Source organism: Prionailurus bengalensis, chromosome D2 (genome assembly GCF_016509475.1).
Source record: "Prionailurus bengalensis isolate Pbe53 chromosome D2, Fcat_Pben_1.1_paternal_pri, whole genome shotgun sequence".
Classification (NCBI taxonomy): Eukaryota; Metazoa; Chordata; class Mammalia; order Carnivora; family Felidae; genus Prionailurus; species Prionailurus bengalensis.
The window spans coordinates 24,754,711-24,772,596 of record NC_057351.1 but is presented as its reverse complement, the minus strand read 5'-3'; the positions used below and the strand labels follow the sequence as shown (position 1 = coordinate 24,772,596).

Here is a 17,886-nt window from a genome sequence, read left to right as displayed (position 1 = left end):
TCAAAGATCTAAAACAAATGGTATCTATTACTACTTTAAATCTGTCTTCTATGTGAGCACATTTAAAAAACCAACAATAATGGTTTATTTCATGATAAGTTATATTTGATATCACAGTATATTTCAACCAGAAGTGTTCCACTCACATAGTCAATTTGGGAATCTGGGTAAAGATTGATAAACTGCACATATACATTTAATTGCATCCTTACCACAAATCTCACTAAAACAACAGTAAACGTGATTTTTTAAAAAAGACAAGTCCAAAAGAATGAAGAAAAGAAGACAGCAATCTGAATTTTGGGGAGGTAGGAAGGAAGTGGAAGAGGAGCACCTGAGTTAGGAGGCCTGAGAAAATTGGATATTAAGCTGACAGTGGGAAAGTGGAGAAGCAATCCAACTTTACACCGCAGAGCTCCCCAAAGGCTCAAGAACTGGTGACACAATCCTTGGTCACGAGGGCAAAAGCCAGGAAGTATGGCTGTTAAGTCTGCCTGAGGAGCAGGTAGGCTTCCAGATGCCCTCCCCTTTTCGCGGTCAGGCGATGCCCCTCCTTCCTCCCACAGGAACCTTGCGGCTGATTCTCTGGGAAGAGTCAAAGGGCCTCTGGATTTGCAAATCTCTGGCACAGTTGAGAGTAGGCATTAAGTTCTAGTTTATAAATTAAATATTGAGAGCCCCCAACCCTTAGTCTCTCACCGGAACGCTAGCAACCAAGTACCTTTCAGAATGGAAGAATCTTGTCTGAAGACTCTGACATGAGAGAAAATATCTAAACATACAGACACTGATCATTGTCCCAGGAAACAGTTGTAATGGTTTGAACTGTGTCTCCCTCAGGAAGATATGTTGAAGTCTCTTACGGACTGACCCGTGATTCCCCCAAATTGATATGTTGAAGCCATAACCCCCAAGGTGAATGTATTTGGAAACAGGGCCTTTATGGAGGTAACTAAGATTAAATGAGGTCATAAGGGGGCCCTAATTTGATAGAACTGGTGTCCTTATAAGAAAGAACTCACCAGGGCTTTCTTAACACAGGCATCCAGAAAAGGCCACGTGAGGACACAGAGAGAAGATGGCTGTCTACAAGCCAGGAAGAGCCTGTACCCAAAATCAACCCTGATGGCCCCCTAATCTTGGACTTTCAGCCTCCACAACTGTGAGAAAATAAATTTGTGTTGTTTAAGCTACTCACTGTGTGGTATTTTGTTATGGCAGCCTGAGCTGACTAATACAAAGTTCTTACCCCCAGTACCTCAAAATGTGACATCATTTGGAAATAGGGCCACTGCAGATGTAATTGGTTAAGATGAAGTCATGCTGGGGTATAGTGGGCCCTGAATCTAATATGCTTGGCTCCTTGTAAGAAGGAGAGAAGAGACTGATACACAGACACAAGAGGAAAACGCCATGTGACAACAGAGACAGAGACCAAAGTGCTGCACCTGGAAGGTAAGGAATGCCAAGGACTTCTGGCAACCACCAGAAGCTGCAAACAGGCAAAAAAGGATTCTCCTCAGGGTGCCTGGGGGGCTCAGTCAGTTAAACATCCAACTCTTGGTTTCGGCCCAGGTCATGATCTCGCAGTTTGTGAGTTCAAGACCTGTGTTGGGCTCTGTGCTGACAGAGAGCCTGCATGGGATTCTCTCTCTGCCTCTCTCTCTATCCCTTCCCCCTCCCCAAATAAATTATTTAAATAAACTTAAAAGAAAAGAAAGGAAAAGAAAAGAAAGAAGAAAAGGATTTCCTCAACAGGTTTCAGAAGGAATTGGCCCTGTCCACATCTTGATTACGCACTTCTAACCTCTAGAACTGTGAGACAATATATTTCTGTTTTTTTAAGCCACTCGGTTTGTGGTACAACCGGGAACACTGGGAACAAATACAGCTGCCTTGTCAGATCACCCTACAGTAAAGATGACATTCAGCAAGCCTCTTCATGGGCTCAGGCCTTGTAACCAGCTTTTGATTATCATACTCAAATGTGAGTGGAGGACCAAATATTATCCAACATTTGAGAAAATCATGCATGAGAGACAGAGGCTCAAACAAACAAAAACCAGAAGTCAAAGGAGAGACTATGCAGAAAGAACGTATCTAAAAAAAAACCCCCTTTTTTGGGGCGCCTGGGTGGCGCAGTCGGTTAAGCGTCCGACTTCAGCCAGGTCACGATCTCGTGGTCCGGGAGTTCGAGCCCCGCGTCAGGCTCTGGGCTGATGGCTCAGAGCCTGGAGCCTGTTTCCAATTCTGTGTCTCCCTCTCTCTCTGCCCCTCCCCCGTTCATGTTCTGTCTCTCTCTGTCCCAAAAATAAATATTGAAAAAAAAAAAAATTAAAAAAACAAAACAAAACCCATTTTTCATATACATAGACAAAAAGGAAGCTATTTTAAACAACATAAGGATAGAACACTATAGGAAAAGGAACATTCAGAAAATAAAAAGAGCTCTTAGAAGTTAAACACACAGAGACAGAAATTAAAGATTAACTAAAGGGTTAGAAGATGACATTGAGAAACTCATCATAAAATAGAACAGAAAGAAAAAGTCACAGGAAAAATAAGAAAAAAGATCAGATAATTAGATAATTGGTCCAAGTAGCTTTACAACTGAATAAATGGAATCCCAGACAGAACAAACAGTGAAAACAAAGCAGAGAAAATCGATAAAGAAATAAATTTTAACCAAATTTCCCAGAGCTGAAGGACAAAGGATTTCCCAAGTTAAAAGGGTAGGATTTAGCAAAATCTACCACAATCGATTCACACCAAGGCACATAATCATGAAATTTTAAACCTAAATTTTCCACACATGGAAAAGATCCCACAAGCCGGTGAGAATCAGAATGGCTTCAGACTCTCCACAGCAACACTACAGGCTAAAAGGCAATGGAGAAATGTCTCCAAAATTCTGAAGGAAAATTATTTCCAATCTGGCATCTCAAAAAATTTGTCTTTCACACAGTCTTCTCCGGAAGGATGTACTTCATTAAAATGAGGAAGTAAACTTAAAAAGGAGGAAAACAGGAGATTTAAGAAATCTGAGGATCTAAAACAAGAGCTAGTCTGGAATATCCATTGGATGATAACACAGAGAAGAAATCCACACAACTGCAGCAGAGTTCAGGTGTAAATGTGCAATAATAGAGAATCCCACATAAGTGAAAAACCAACCAACCAAACAACAAACCAGAAAACAAGACAATGAATAACAAGCAGGGAAAACAAACCACTGTGCAGGAAAAAAAATGGTAATGATAGGATACCACAGAGACCAAATGCAAATAGTGTTTCTATCATGAAAAATCCTATACAACAGGTACTATTCTATGTCAGGTACTGATTTAAATGCTTTATGTTCATTAACTCATGTAATTCTCACCACCACCTGAGGAGGTAAGTACTATAACAGTTCTCATGTTACAGATGAGGAAACTGAGGCACAGAAAAGTCAGATAACTTGTACAATGACATAACTAGTAACAGATAGGACTGGGATGTTAACCCTGGCAGCGTGGTTCTAGGTGCTGTGTTCTTTATTTGTTTAGTCTATTGCTTCTTTCTTTTTAACTTAGCCTACATAATGCAAATACTGAATACTGATCCAATACAAATTACACTGTAATGACCCTGGGAGGCTATAATGGCAGGGAAATATGCATGTGTATAGTTATATGTGATAACTACTATTAATCATCCTTAATAATAGCAAGAAGTCAACTGATAATGCCCATCTGAAAAATTAAGAAATGGTAATATAAGCATGTCATTTAGATATGGAAATAAATACTAAAGGATTCAGCTAGAAGAGCTGAAAGTAGTTGCCTCTAGAGAGAAATGGAGATGGGGAAGGTGGGGAATTGTTCTTTTCATAATAAGCCTTAGAAACTATTTGATTTTTAAAATTTAAATAATTACAGCTTTGATAAAAACAAAAAGTAAATTAAAAGTAGATCAAAGTGGAAAATAAACAAATAAACATGTGGTCTAACAAGACTAATTTTCAAAAATTCCATCTCAATCAGTGGGTTAACCTTTACACTTCCCAAATTAAAACCCTTGAATCAAATGAGTATTTTTAATCCAAAATATGAAAAGATGGCTGGGGAACACTTCTTGACAATAAAAAAAAAAGTACTTTATTGCATTTCTTCCCTTCTATATCCACTCTAAAACTAGTAAATAACTTCAGATTTTACCAACTGACAAGAACTATAAAGTTAGTATGTGGTATATTTGTTCATTTTCATATCACCCAAGTATTTAGGAAAAATTAGGTCACTTTCAAAACCAAGTCAATAGGGTTTTAGAGGGCTAGCCCCCCTTTTTTTTTTTTTTAAATGAGTTTATTTATTTATCTTGAGAGAGAAAATGTATGTGTGAGTGGGGGAGGAGCAGAGAGAGAGGAAGAGAGAGAGAATCCCAAGTAGGGTCTGCACTGTCAGTGCAGAGCCTGATGTGGGGCTCGAACCCTGAACCATGAGATCATGACCTGTGTTGAAGTCAGACTCTTAGCTGACTGAGCCATCCAGGCATCCGTAGAGGGCTATTTCTAAGCCTTTAAAAGAGTAATCTCCCAGAATTTTCCCTGTTCTTTGTTCTTGCTCACAGTAAATCTCTGTGATCAGACCAAATGTCTGATTTTGATTTTTAAGTGCTGTTAGCCAATCTTTTCATTGCCACGTTCTCCAACATTCTTAGAATAAGAACACGGTTTCCTAGAAAAGCTACAGCAATTACACACGACTTGGAAATAAACACTCTATTTTCAAGTCACGAGATGGTATAAGCCTAAAAAAATTTGCAAAACCATACTAATTCTTCAGTAAGTTTACATTTCAATTACTGCAAGGCTGAAAGACTTTAAGTAGGCCATATCAGCCACACTATACAGGAAATTATATCCTAGGAAAGCTCTGTTTTAAAAATAGGCAAAGGAAGAAAGGAAGGTTGCCAAAATACACAGCACTTTCCATTTGTTTTGATTTGAGCACAGCATCTGTTTTATCAGGTGCAATCTACTGTTTGTAGGCTTAAGGGGAATGGTAGTAGTTAGGGTGGAAAGAAGTAAATTAATCTAAAATGTTTGCTTTCTGAAAACAATTTTGAAGTAGATATCAGTGGAATTTAGGTAACAACCAAATACCACAAAGACACTGAGCTTTGGGTTAAGTCAGACTGGACTGTGTACTCCTTAACCCAGCAGAATCAAAGCTGAGAACCTAGACCAATCCCCTTAAGAAATGTACATGTTCTTCAACTCTTCTTCCTTTTCTTATTCATTCATTCACTCATTCATTTAAAAAATATTGAGTACCTATTATATATACCATGTACTGTTCTAGGTAGGGAAATGTATCAGTTAACAAAACAACCAAACTCTATGGAGCTGTTTCTGGTGGGGAGGACAAATACACATACAAATAATATAATATCAGATAATATAAAAGGCCATTAAAAATATAACAGGGAAATATGAAGGTTAACTTTACTAAGAAATTACCATATACAAAACAAAATCAATTAGGATGGGATCACTATATAGGAAAACTTTCTGAGAACAGAGTTCTAATACAACTGTTATAATCAAAGTTTAAAGTAAGGCTAGGTGAGACTCAGCAAGATAATAATATTCAAACATTTTGTCAAAAGTAAATTTAGGTTTGGGCACCTGGGTGGCTCAGCGGGTTAAGTTTCCAACTCATGATTTTGGCTCAGGTCATGATCTTGAGGTTTGTGAGACTGAGCTCTGCCATGGGCCCAGCATGGAGCGTGGAGCCTGCTTGGGATTCTCCCCCTCCGTCTGTCTTGTCCCCACTTGTGCAGGCACGTGCACGCACCCTCTCAAATTAACAAACTGAAAACAAAACAAAACAAAACAAAAAACCCAAAAAACAACTAAATTTAGGTTGGAAATAGTTACCTGCCAACCCTTTCAAAACCTAATTTCATCTTTAGCCGTTCTGATCATAGTTGATTTCGATATGTAAGAGTCCTGCCCTAAGTACTGGTTAAACAGCCTCATTGCCCTTCTTTGAAAATATCCTTATTTTTGTGGCTCCTGGAGGTCTACTTTGGAAGCACATCCACTGGCTGGTTGTGAAAACTGTTTTACAAGCTAGAATCCTCACCTACTTTTGGTAGAAGAGACAGAATGAAATATTTGTAACAACATATCCAATCTGGTATGATTCCTGCCTTAATATTCCATGTTACCCTGGGTAAGTCAATTTATTTCTCCGAGACTGTAACATCGAAACATTCTCCAGACTTACTCACTTTATTTATTTATTTACTTATTTATTTATTTACTTATTTACTTATTTACTTATTTACTTATTTATTTATTTATTTATTTATTTATTTATTTATTTATGAAGTGAGGACCAGTGAGATATTATGGTATGCAGAAAAATGTCTCCCAAAGATGTCCATGTCCTACCTAATTCCTAAAACCTGTGAGTATGTTACATGGTAAAGGAGTAATCAGGCTGCAGATGGAATTCAGGTTGCTAATCAGCTGACCCTAAGATGCGGAGAAGATCGTGGGTTACTCAGGTGGTCCCAAGGTAACCATAAGCATTCCTGTAAGTGGAATCGGGAGGCAGAAGAGAGAACTAGAGGGATGGAAATGTGAGAAGTTTCAGCTCAAAGTTTCTGGCTTTGAAGCTGAGGAATAGAACCATTAGCCAAGGATGCAGGCAGCCTGTAGAAGCTAGAAAAGGTAAGGTAAAAGATTTTCCCTTAGAGACTCCAGAAAGAGTACAGCCCTGTAAATCCATTTCAGATTCTGTTCCCTAGGATGGTAAGAGAATAAATACATTTGGGTTGGTTTAAGCCAGTAAGTATTTGGCATTTTGTTATAGTAGCTATTGCAAACAATAATATATAAAAGTATTTTTGAAATTGGTAGGAAATCATATAAATGCAAATGTTTTAATATGATATCTCAGCTTGGTCTCTCTAGCAGCCTTGATGGCAGACAACTTGGTCACCACGTCTTCCGAGTTGTAGCACATTTCCTTGTCAAAAGCAAATGGCCTGCCTTCTGTTTCAATGCCTTACCATTTTTGCTTTTAGCTTTTTCATTTGTGGAGAGTTGATTACCATGTAATTATCAAAGCAATTGCCTTTCTACTTCCCTAGTTTTTCCATCAGTTTGAATGAGAATGTTACTGGATTCTCGTCCAAAGGTTATCTTTAACTTATGAAGTAGAATTAAAATTTCAGGGTTAGAACCATTCTTATTCATCCCAAATTTATAGACTAATACAGGAATAAAAATCTGAGTGTTTATTAAGGATTCAAACACAGAAACCCAAGTTTTTAAGTCTCTAAAAGATAATACTAACAAAGTTAAAGTGACACATAGTAAGAAATGGATTGGGGTGCCTGGGTGTTTCAATTGGATAAGTGTCGGACTTTAGCTCAGGTCATGATATCATGGTTCATGGGTTTGAGCCCCGTGTTGGGCTCTGTGCTGACAGCTCAGGGCCTGGATCCTGCTTCCGATTCTGTGTATCCCTCCCTCTCTCTCTCTCTCTGCCCCTCTCCTGCTCGTACTCTGTCTGTCTCTCTTCCAAAAATAAACAAACATTAAAAAAAAATTAAAAAATAAAGAAATGAATTAATATTTTATAATGGTTCTTAGGCTAATCCCTAAACACCATCTTTTCTGTTCTTTTAGCATTAGGTTATAAATGACAGGCCTATTATAATTTATTATAACTTACATACTTTATTTATAACTTTGTATATTTATTTATAATTTATTATACCTTCATATTTCTTACTGTTACCCCCTTTTTATTTTAGGGCATGGTATCTGTGTGCCCACTGATATCTTTGTATCACTAGAGCTTCTCATATAAACTTCATTTTCAATTTGTACTTATTTCTTTTCCCAACAAAATCACCCAGATTTGGAGGGAAGACAGGAGTATACCGTAAGCACAGAAATATACACAAAGTCATACAGAGGCACACGAGTTCTTATCCTGGGTTTATAATACTTTATAGGTGAAAAAATGGGCACAAAGTTGAGAAAATTCACCCTGTATTTAAACTGTAGAGCTAATCAGATTTAGAAAAAAAGATCTCCTTTAATAACAGTATGACAAACATTCCAAATGAGGAGGAATGTATTGGCTGGTAGAGTTGACCCTTGAACAACACAGGTTTGAACTGTGTAGGTCCATTTACCCATAAATTTGTTTTACAGGCCTATTAACGTATTTTCTCTTCCCTATGATTTTTCTTAACCTCTTTTCTCTACCTTACTTTTCTCTTTTCAATGTTTATTTTTGCAAGAGAGGTGGGGGAGGGTCAGAGAGAGAGGGAGACACAGAATCTGAAGCAGGCTCTAGGCTCCCAGCTGTCAGCACAGAGCCAGATGCAGGGCTTGAATGCAGGGACCACGAGGTCGTGACCTGAGATGAAGTCGGACGCTTATCTGACTGAGCCACCCAGGTGCCCCTCTAGTTTACTTTTAATATAGTACATAATACACATACATATGTTTACCTTATGGGTAAGGCTTCTGATCAACAGCAGGCAATTAATAGTTAAGTTTTTGGGGAGTTAAAAATTATACTGCTGTCCGCCAGAGCCTGCTTGGATCCTGTGTCACCCTCTCTCTCTGCCCCTCCCCTGTTCACACACTCTCTCTTTCTCTCAAAAAATAAACATTAAAAAAAAAATTATACTCAGATTTTCCACTGCAGGGGAGGGGGAGGTTGGTGGCTCTAACCCCTGTGCTGTTCAAGGGTCAACTGTAGTGTCTGATTTAAGAAGAAAAAAGACTTGCTATTGTCAGCAGTGATAAGACATCTGTATACTTAAATGAATTAAAAAGTGACAAACCAGTTATGAAAAAAGGAAAAGGTTTGGAGTAAGAAAGAACTATGTTCTCAGTGTACCTATAAATTCACAAGGCTAAAAACCAGACAGCCCCCTAACTTCTTATACTGGAACTGAGACAAAATGAGTAAGAGATCCAATTACTCACTGGATCATACACTTATTTAAATACCAACGGACAGTGAACTTTTTTTGAAACTCCACTTTGGAATTGTATTCAAAATTATTTTTAAAAGACTAACTTCATTAAACTCATATTCATGTAACATTTTTAACCAAAAACAGTATCCCAGCTATTTCTAAAATAATGATTTTCTGGTCTTGTATATCACAGATACATTAAGTTAGAATCAATCACTCATAAAACTATACTTACATATTCCTTCACGTTTTTTGTTTTCACAGCTTTGTATGAATAATATGCAGGATAAAGCATTCCAAACACCAACCTAAAAGTAAAAAGAATGAGAGACTAATCACATACAACAATGCTTTTGACAGCTCATGAAAATTTCACCTAATAGTAAAGCAGAAACTACATAGGAAATATGCAATAATATAAATTTGTGTAAATGCATATTTGTGCAGACTAAATCTGCTCAGAAAGCAAAGTAAAAATACTTTTGTAACAAAAAGAGGATTTCAATATTCTAGGTATAGTATCACGGGAAAATCACCTATAAAAATAACTTTCTCGGGGCGCCTGGGTGGCGCAGTCGGTTAAGCGTCCGACTTCAGCCAGGTCACGATCTCGCGGATCCTGAGTTCGAGCCCCGCGACGGACTCTGAGCTGATGGCTCAGAGCCTGGAGCCTGTTTCCGATTCTGTGTCTCCCTCTCTCTCTGCCCCTCCCTCGTTCATGCTCTGTCTCTCTCTGTCCCCAAAATAAATAAACGTTGAAAAAAAATTAAAAAAAAAAAACAAAACCAAAACAACTTTCTCTTTGTATACCTGAAACTAATAACACTGTTAATTATATTTGAATTTTATTTTTTAATTTTTACTTATTAAAAAAATTTTTTTTAATGTTTATGCATTTTTTGATAGAGACAGACAGAGTGTGAGTGGGGGAGGGGCAGAGAGAGAGGGAGACACAGAATCCGAAGCAGGCTCCAGGCTCTGAGCTGTCAGAACAGAGCCCGACGTGGGACTCGAACTCACGGACTGTGAGATCATGACCTGAGCTGAAGTCAGATGCCTAACCGATTGAGCCATCCAGGGGCCCCTATATTTGAATTTTAAAATAAAACTTTTTTCATCACAAAAAATATGATTCCTCGAACATTTGGAAAAGGTAGAAAATCACCAAAAATAAAAATTGTCCCAACTCTCCCAGAGATAACTGCAGGCAACATTTTACTGTATGCAAATCCTACTTTTTATCCACATGTAACATTCCCAAAATCTAAATAGAACATGTATGTACATGCACAACCTGTAATACAAAAGTGTCCTTTACTCCATGATTTTGAGAAGCACTGGCCTCTAATTATCAATAGTTGATATATTACAACATGCATTAAAATAGCTCTCTGTAAACATTTATAAAATACCTAAATCATTAACAGGACTTAATGCCATCTGTGAAGACTATTTCGCCAAATCCCAGACCCAACAGATATGTACAATCACACATAAAATGAAAGAATAGACATAGAGGTAGCATAACAGTATATATACGGTTTACAGTTGGCATTTTCATGTGACACATCATGGGATTTTTTTGCCCCCAAATATTCTATAGTGTGTATTCTTTTTTTTTTTTAATTTTTAATTACATTTATTTATTTTCGAGAGACAGAGTGAGACAGAGCACGAGCGAGGGAGGAGCCAAGAGAGAGGGAGACACAGAATCCGAAGCAGGCTCCAGGCTCTGAGCAAGGGTTCAGCACAGAGCTCAAGTTCACGAACCATGAGATCATGACCTGACCCGAAGTCAGACACTTAACCGACTGAACCAGCCAGGCGCCCCTACAGTGTGTATTCTTAATATGTTCATTACATTCCACATTGATATGCCCTTACTTTATTTAAATAATCCAATGTTAATAGGCTTTTGGTCAATTTCAGGGGTGTGCTATTGCACGTGACGTAAAAACATTTCACTTCCTGGTTGGGATGTTGCTGCTTCAAATAGTACATACGTTTTTACCTATCACCAAAATGCCCTCCAGAGAAGCAGTTGCACTTTACATTCCTATACACTGCCGATCATGGGTATTATTATTATTGTTTTTAAAGTGTGCCAGATGTTTTAATATACATTCCTGAATAGCACTACACATGATTTTCTTTTCAAGTGTTTACTGGCCTTTTGATGCACAGGGTGTATGATATCTTGTTGTCTACTTTTTGGGTCTATTTAAAAAGAATTTTTCGGAATAGTTTTAATTTTACAGAAAGGTTGGGAATATACTATAGTTACCATAAGCTCTACATCATGTTTCCCCTAGACCTTGCATTAGCATGGTACATTTGCCACGATTAACAAACCAATATTGATATATTATTGACTAAAGTCTATCCTCTATTCAGATTTCCTTAGTTTTTACCTACTATCCTTTTTCTGTCCCAAGATCCCATTCAGGATAGCACCTTATCTTTACCTGTCATGTCTCCTTAGCTCCTCTTGGTTGTAAAAGAAAAACAATTTCTCAGATTTTTCTTTGGAAATGACCTTGACAGTTTCGAGGAGTATTACTCAAGAGTACTGGAGGAAGTCCCTTTACTGTAATTTGTCTGGTGTTTTTCTCATGATTAAATCAAGGTACGGGTTTTGGGAGGAAGACCACAAGAGGTAAAGTACCATTTCCTCCTATCATATCAAGGACACACTATCGACATGAATTATCACTATTGATGTTAACCTTGACCACCTGGCTGAGGTAGTGTTTGTCAGACTTTAAACTGTAAGGTTACTCCCCATCTCACCCCTGTCCATTCTTTGGAAGAAAGCCACTATGCACAGGGCACACTTGAGCAGGGAATTGTGTTCTACCTTCTTGACAGTGGAATATCTATATGAATTATTTGGAATCTTTCTGCAAAGGAGATTAGTCTATTCTCCATTTATTTATTCAATGATCTGTTTATATCAACATGGATTCCTATATTTTTATTTTACACTTTGGATTCTAATCCAATAGTACTTCATTTTGTTGTTCAAGGCTTTGAACACTAACATCTTTCAGTTTGCTCCTGTGTCCCTCTGACAGACCTATAATTGTGAGGTTTTTTTTGAGCAGTTTGCTACTTTCTGGCACTACATGATGCCCTGGGCTCATAATGTGTATTTCCTGACTCATTCTTACAATCAGTCATTTCTCCAAGGAGCCTTGGTTCTTCTCACTGGAGGATGGTATTTAAGACCAAGTTCTGGGGACGACATATGCTCACTGTTCCTGGAGTGTTGTAGCTTCTTTGTCTATTTTGCATATTAACCAATATTTGTCTAAGTTGTTACCTTTTGATTCTAAAGTTTGCTAAGATATGTGTTAAATTATGTTTGTTGGGCTGTCATTTAAAAAGATGCCACAGGCTAGATGGGTTAAGCAAAGATATTTATTTTCTCATAGTTTTGGAGGCTACAACAAGGCCAAGATCAAGGTGTCAGCAGGTTTGGTTTCTTTTGAGATCCTTCTCCTTGGATTGTAATGGTCACTTTCTCACTGTGTCCTCACATGGTCATCCCTTGGACTGTGCAAACTTGGGTTATAAGAACACCAGTCATATTGGATTAAAACACTCTAAAGACTTCATTTTAACTTAATCACCTTAACTTTTTATCTCCAAATAGTTACATTCTGAGGTACTGGGGGTTAGGACTTTGAAAAATGCATTTGGAAAGGGGACACAAGTCAGCCCTTAACATATATATTTATGACCTTAATGTATATATTTATGAGCTTTTATATTAAATAAGCTTTTCTTACACTGAGAATGAGTATTTACATTTCCATAATTTTAGTTCATTTATAGTTTATTTTTGTGCGGGGGGAGGAATAGTAAATCCCTGGTGACTTCATTACCCCTCAGAAAATGAACCCTGGGTTTGGGGCTGATGTCGCCAGTTTAGAGGAATAGCAAGTCTTCTGCTGGGGATTTTATTTTCACCAACTGGAAGCCACATCAGTAACAGTCTCTGTCTCACCTAACAACACTACTAGCAGGAGTCAATTCATAGGCTCTGGATATGGGATTTTTAGCTGTGCCACAGAACCTAGGGCTTTATGATTTAACACAGGGCACCCCCTCCCCCCCAAAAAAGGCACAGAGGCCATCTAACCTAGTTACTTCTGAGAAAGGGACCAACATTAAGAACTGAAGAACAAGAACACAGTTTCCAGGTCTGTTGGGTGTTCATCCCCACTACTGACACGAGGTACAATCCCACAGTTAGTCATCATGTTTCTAGTATACGTATTCAAGTTATTTTAGTTCACCTTGTATTTCCCTTTAGAATTTGGATACAATCACCTCCTGCCATAGTCCCATGTCATCTTGTACCCCTGGATTTAAATTCAACATGAGACTCATTTCTGTCACCATTTGGATCTTGGACTCCTCCTTCCCCTGCTATAATATCCATCCAGTCTCTAACCCAGTCCTGTTGGTTTTTCCTTGGTGAAAGTCCAAGTGTGCATCTTCCTGTTTTATTTTCAAACCCATGGCCAATGATACGTCTAGGCTCGTGCCATCTCATCTGACTTCCTGAAAAATTTCCCAACACATCCCTCTGGCTCCAATGTCAATTCAATCTTCCCAATACACCTACTGCACTGTCTTGCTTAAAGACTTCAATAGTTGGCCTCCATACCTCCTTGTTGACCAGCCCCTATGGCGGCTCATCAAAACATAATTTGAAAATCTCTTCCTTATAAAACCCATCTGTTCCAATATGGTTTTCTCAATATGCCTTTTTTTTTTTTTTTACCTTACTCAATCCTTTTTTCTTCAAGAGCTACCTACCCCTTCATAGACTTCTGAATTGTTTTTTTTAAGCGTGTGACTTTCTTTTTTTTTTAATTAAAAAATAAAATTTTAATGTTTGTTTTTGAGAGAGCACCAGCAGAGGAGGGGCAGAGAGAGAGGGAGACACAGAATCCGAAGCAGGCTCCAGGCTCTGAGCTGTCAGCACAGAGCCCGACGCGGGGCTCAAACCCACAAACTGTGAGATCATGACCTGAGCCGAAGTCAGACTCTTAACCAACTGAGCCACCCAGGCGCCCCTAAATTGTTTTGAATTTTAGAATGTGTCAGGATTAATCACTTTGCCTTTAGCATATTCTAGATTGTATTTTTTAAGGTAAGTGATTTCCAAAACAGGTATTTTCTCATATATAGTAAGGATTTGGTGCTAGTTTATACAATGCATATAGGTGCTTTACCTTTATTTTTTAACCTCTGTATTGAATAGAATCAGTCAAATGAATAAACACAATATCCCCTAACATCTCACTCTTGTAAGAGTAGAAAACAATAATGTATTTAAATTGGAACACAGGAAAGGCTAAATGTCTTAGTAAACAGTGGGACAATTTTTTAAGGACCACCACTATTATAATTTATTACTGCTCTAATGTGAATATTACTGAGTAATTTATTACTAACATCTGTAATATTTTCTAGGTTTTTTTTTTTTTCTGGTTTATTTTCTTTAATATTGGGTCTTACTCTGGATGTTTGCGACATGGGAGGTCGGGCATAAAGCCAGAGTATGAGCACAGTGTATAAAATCAAATAGTTTATTTTAAAAGGCCACCTACAAAATAAACTCATGGTTTGTAAAGAAAGTGTTTGCTACAAATAAAATTCACTCATAAATTTGAATACTGTTTCAGTTCTGGAGGCAGGAAGAAATAGTTACTCATTTCCTCTTAATCTTATTTCTGCCTAAAGAGGGAAAATTTTGCCAAAATACTCATGATACCCTTTCCTCCCACTAAGGTAAAGTTTTATATATGAACACTGGCTATATTGAAAATTCTGTACCTTTTTTTAAAAAGGAAATTTTATGAGAATGTAGTAATAGGGGTGGCCCTTATATCATATTTCATATATAGAAAATACCCGAAATAGCTATTTTCTGGACATATATTCAGACATAAATCCATCATTCACCAAAACTGTCCTAGAGAAGAACAGTGTATTCAAAGACCAGTCTCTGAAGCAACAAGGAGGAGTGCTCTTAGTACTAGAATAATATCCTTAATTTTTTTTTAATGTTTATTTATTTTTGAGACAGAGAGAGACAGAGCATGAATGGGGGAGGGTCAGAGAGAGAGGAAGACACAGTATCTGAAGCAGGCTCCAGGCTCTGAGCGCTCAGCACAGAGCCCGACGCGGGACTCGAACTCACGAACCTTAAGATCATGACCTGAGCCGAAGTTGGACGCTTAACCGACTGAGCCACCCAGGCGCCCCTAGAATAATATCCTTAATGCATAAAAGTTATCTGGATTTCACCAAATATTGATTAAAGCTCTTCCTTATTAAGATTCTAAACACAGTTTACTGTAGAATTTTTAGAAGATGTAAAATAGTAAAAAAAATGACAAAAATCACTAAGTAATCCCATTACTGAATGAACCATCTTTTCTGCTAAATGCCATTCCAAATATTTATATGTATTTGTTATAATTTTTATCAAATGGTCTCAAGTTTGACCTATCATTCTCTTAAATGCTTTAAAAAACCTTCAAGTATCAATAAAATTTTAATAACAAAACTGGCCAAGGGATTAATTTACATCTAAACAAGTCACAAAATACTAATTCCAAGGATTTAAACTTTATTGTCATTCTTTTAAGAAATGATTATGAAAAATGAAAACTACAGCATAGGAACAGAATAGTATTAATATAACTTCCCTATACCTATCATCTACTTTTAAGAATTACTAACATCGGGGTACCTGGGTGGCTCAGTAGGTTAAGTGTCCAACATTGGCTCAGGTCATGATCTCACAGTTTGTGGGTTCAAGCCCCACATCAGGCTCTCTGTTGTCAGCACAGAGCCCACTTTGGATCTTCTGTCCCCTTCTCTTTCTCTCTCTCTCTCTCCCCTTCCCTGGCTTGCACTCTCTCTTAAAAATAAATAAACATTAAAAAAATAATTAAAAAAAATCTTTAACATTAATCCTTAGCATTTTGGTATTTTCCAGTTTTTTCTATGATCTCTTTAAAGAACATTATTTTAAAATATAATTAACATATTTAAAGACAATGTTTTAGAAACAATATTTTATAACCTAATTAAAACATAATTTAAACATAATTAACTGACATCTTAGGGCAGGATAAAAATCTATATACTCTTTCAGTAAACGTGATATTATAAGCCATTTTGTTACGTCTTTACATATCCTTAAAGAGTGTCATTTAAAAAGTGCATGGTATGTGTGGGGCACCTGCGTGGTTCAGTCAGTTAAGTGTCTGACTCTTCATTTTTGGCTTAGGCCAGCATGCAGAGCCTGCTTGGGGTTTTCTCTCCCTCCTTCCCTCTCTCTCTCTCTTTCTCTGCCCCTCCCTTGCCAACATGTGCTCTCTCAAAATAAATACATAAACATAAAAAAACTACATGGTACGGGCGCCTGGGTGGGTCAGTTGGTTGAGCGTCCTACTTCAGGTCAGGTCGTGATCTCACGGTTCATGGGTTCGAGCCGGGAGTCAGGCTCTGTGCTGATGGCTCAGAGCCTGGAGCCTGCTTTGGATTCTGTGTCTCCCTCTCTCTCTGCCCCTACCCTGCTCACGCTCTGTCTCTGTCTCTCAAAAATAAATAAATGTAAAAAAAAAAAAAATTAAAAAAAAAGACATGGTATAATATTAACTCATATGGATGAAAATCATTTAAATCCTTTCCTATGTTTACTACTATTTTAATTAACGCTATGGTGAACCATCTTTCTACGACTACTAATAATTAATAATTATTGACATTTTATACTATGCAGGATAGTAAGCAGTTTCCATATATTGCTGCACTTAATTCTCACAATAATACCCAGAGACCGGTACTATTTACATACCTATTCTACAGATGTGAAGACTGAGGCTGATACACTGTATTATTGTTTTTGTATGATTGTTCTAATCCATATCTTAGAAAAACACAGTTCATCTGCTGAAAAAAATGCCTACTGACTATCTATGTGACTTTTTTTCTAAGCCTGTTAAAAATAGTCCTTGAATGAGTAATTTCCCCATAAGAATATAAATTGATGCTACGCTTCTAAAGAATAGTTTGGCCTAGTTATTCCACGTTAGGATGTCATTAGGAAATAAACACTAATTTTTAAATGTGGGTTTTGGAGAGTGCACGAGAGAGCCAGTAAACTTACAAGGTGTATGACATTAGTTTAACTTCTGTATCATTACTAAAAAAAAAAAAAACAAAACAAACCCAAAATATTATAGCTAATGATATTAACATTTCTGAACTACTTTAATTTCCCCTGAGATTGTCTTTAGATAATAAATTTCCTCTCTAATAACATAAAAGACTTTGTTGTAGTTCGTTAAAAGTAAGTGCAACAAGTAGCTCATTGCCAATAATAGGAACTACATGATACTAATGCGTAACAAGATAATGCTCCCACAGGAATTACTTGACAAATTCTCCTTATTTCACTGCTTTTAGAATCATACTCCCAAACAAACAAACAGTAATGATGATGTTCTATTAGATGAAAGAACTGAAAACAACTCAGACTGGAGATGAACTAAAATGGGATACCAAATATTAAATAGACAAATAAACTACAGAGTCAAAAACCAGAATGATGATAGATGCACCAGGCTGTTAGCATGAGTTAGTCACAATTAACACAAGATACCATATATACTCTCAAAAAGCGACACAGAATATAACACTCCAGGCCCTTATCGAAGATTGTAAACTGCATTTGTCTGCAATCCACTTTACACTACAGAGACCAGTGAAATTTACATAAGATAGCCTGCATAAGGATGGCGAACACACAGAAGTTTCTCTGCTGTTCTGCATTCCTGTAACCCAGACAGACTGTAC

General features: G+C 37.4%; 1 protein-coding gene across 1 annotated transcript in view; it reads right to left on the bottom strand.

Moving 5' to 3' along the window:
• The window catches only part of REEP3 (receptor accessory protein 3), a 99,563-nt gene that overhangs the window by 43,860 nt on the left and 37,817 nt on the right, over positions 1-17,886 (bottom strand). The window contains exon 2 of the mRNA XM_043596446.1: positions 9,236-9,308. Coding sequence (XP_043452381.1) covers positions 9,236-9,308 — 73 coding nt within the window. The remainder of the gene's footprint in view (positions 1-9,235; positions 9,309-17,886) is intronic.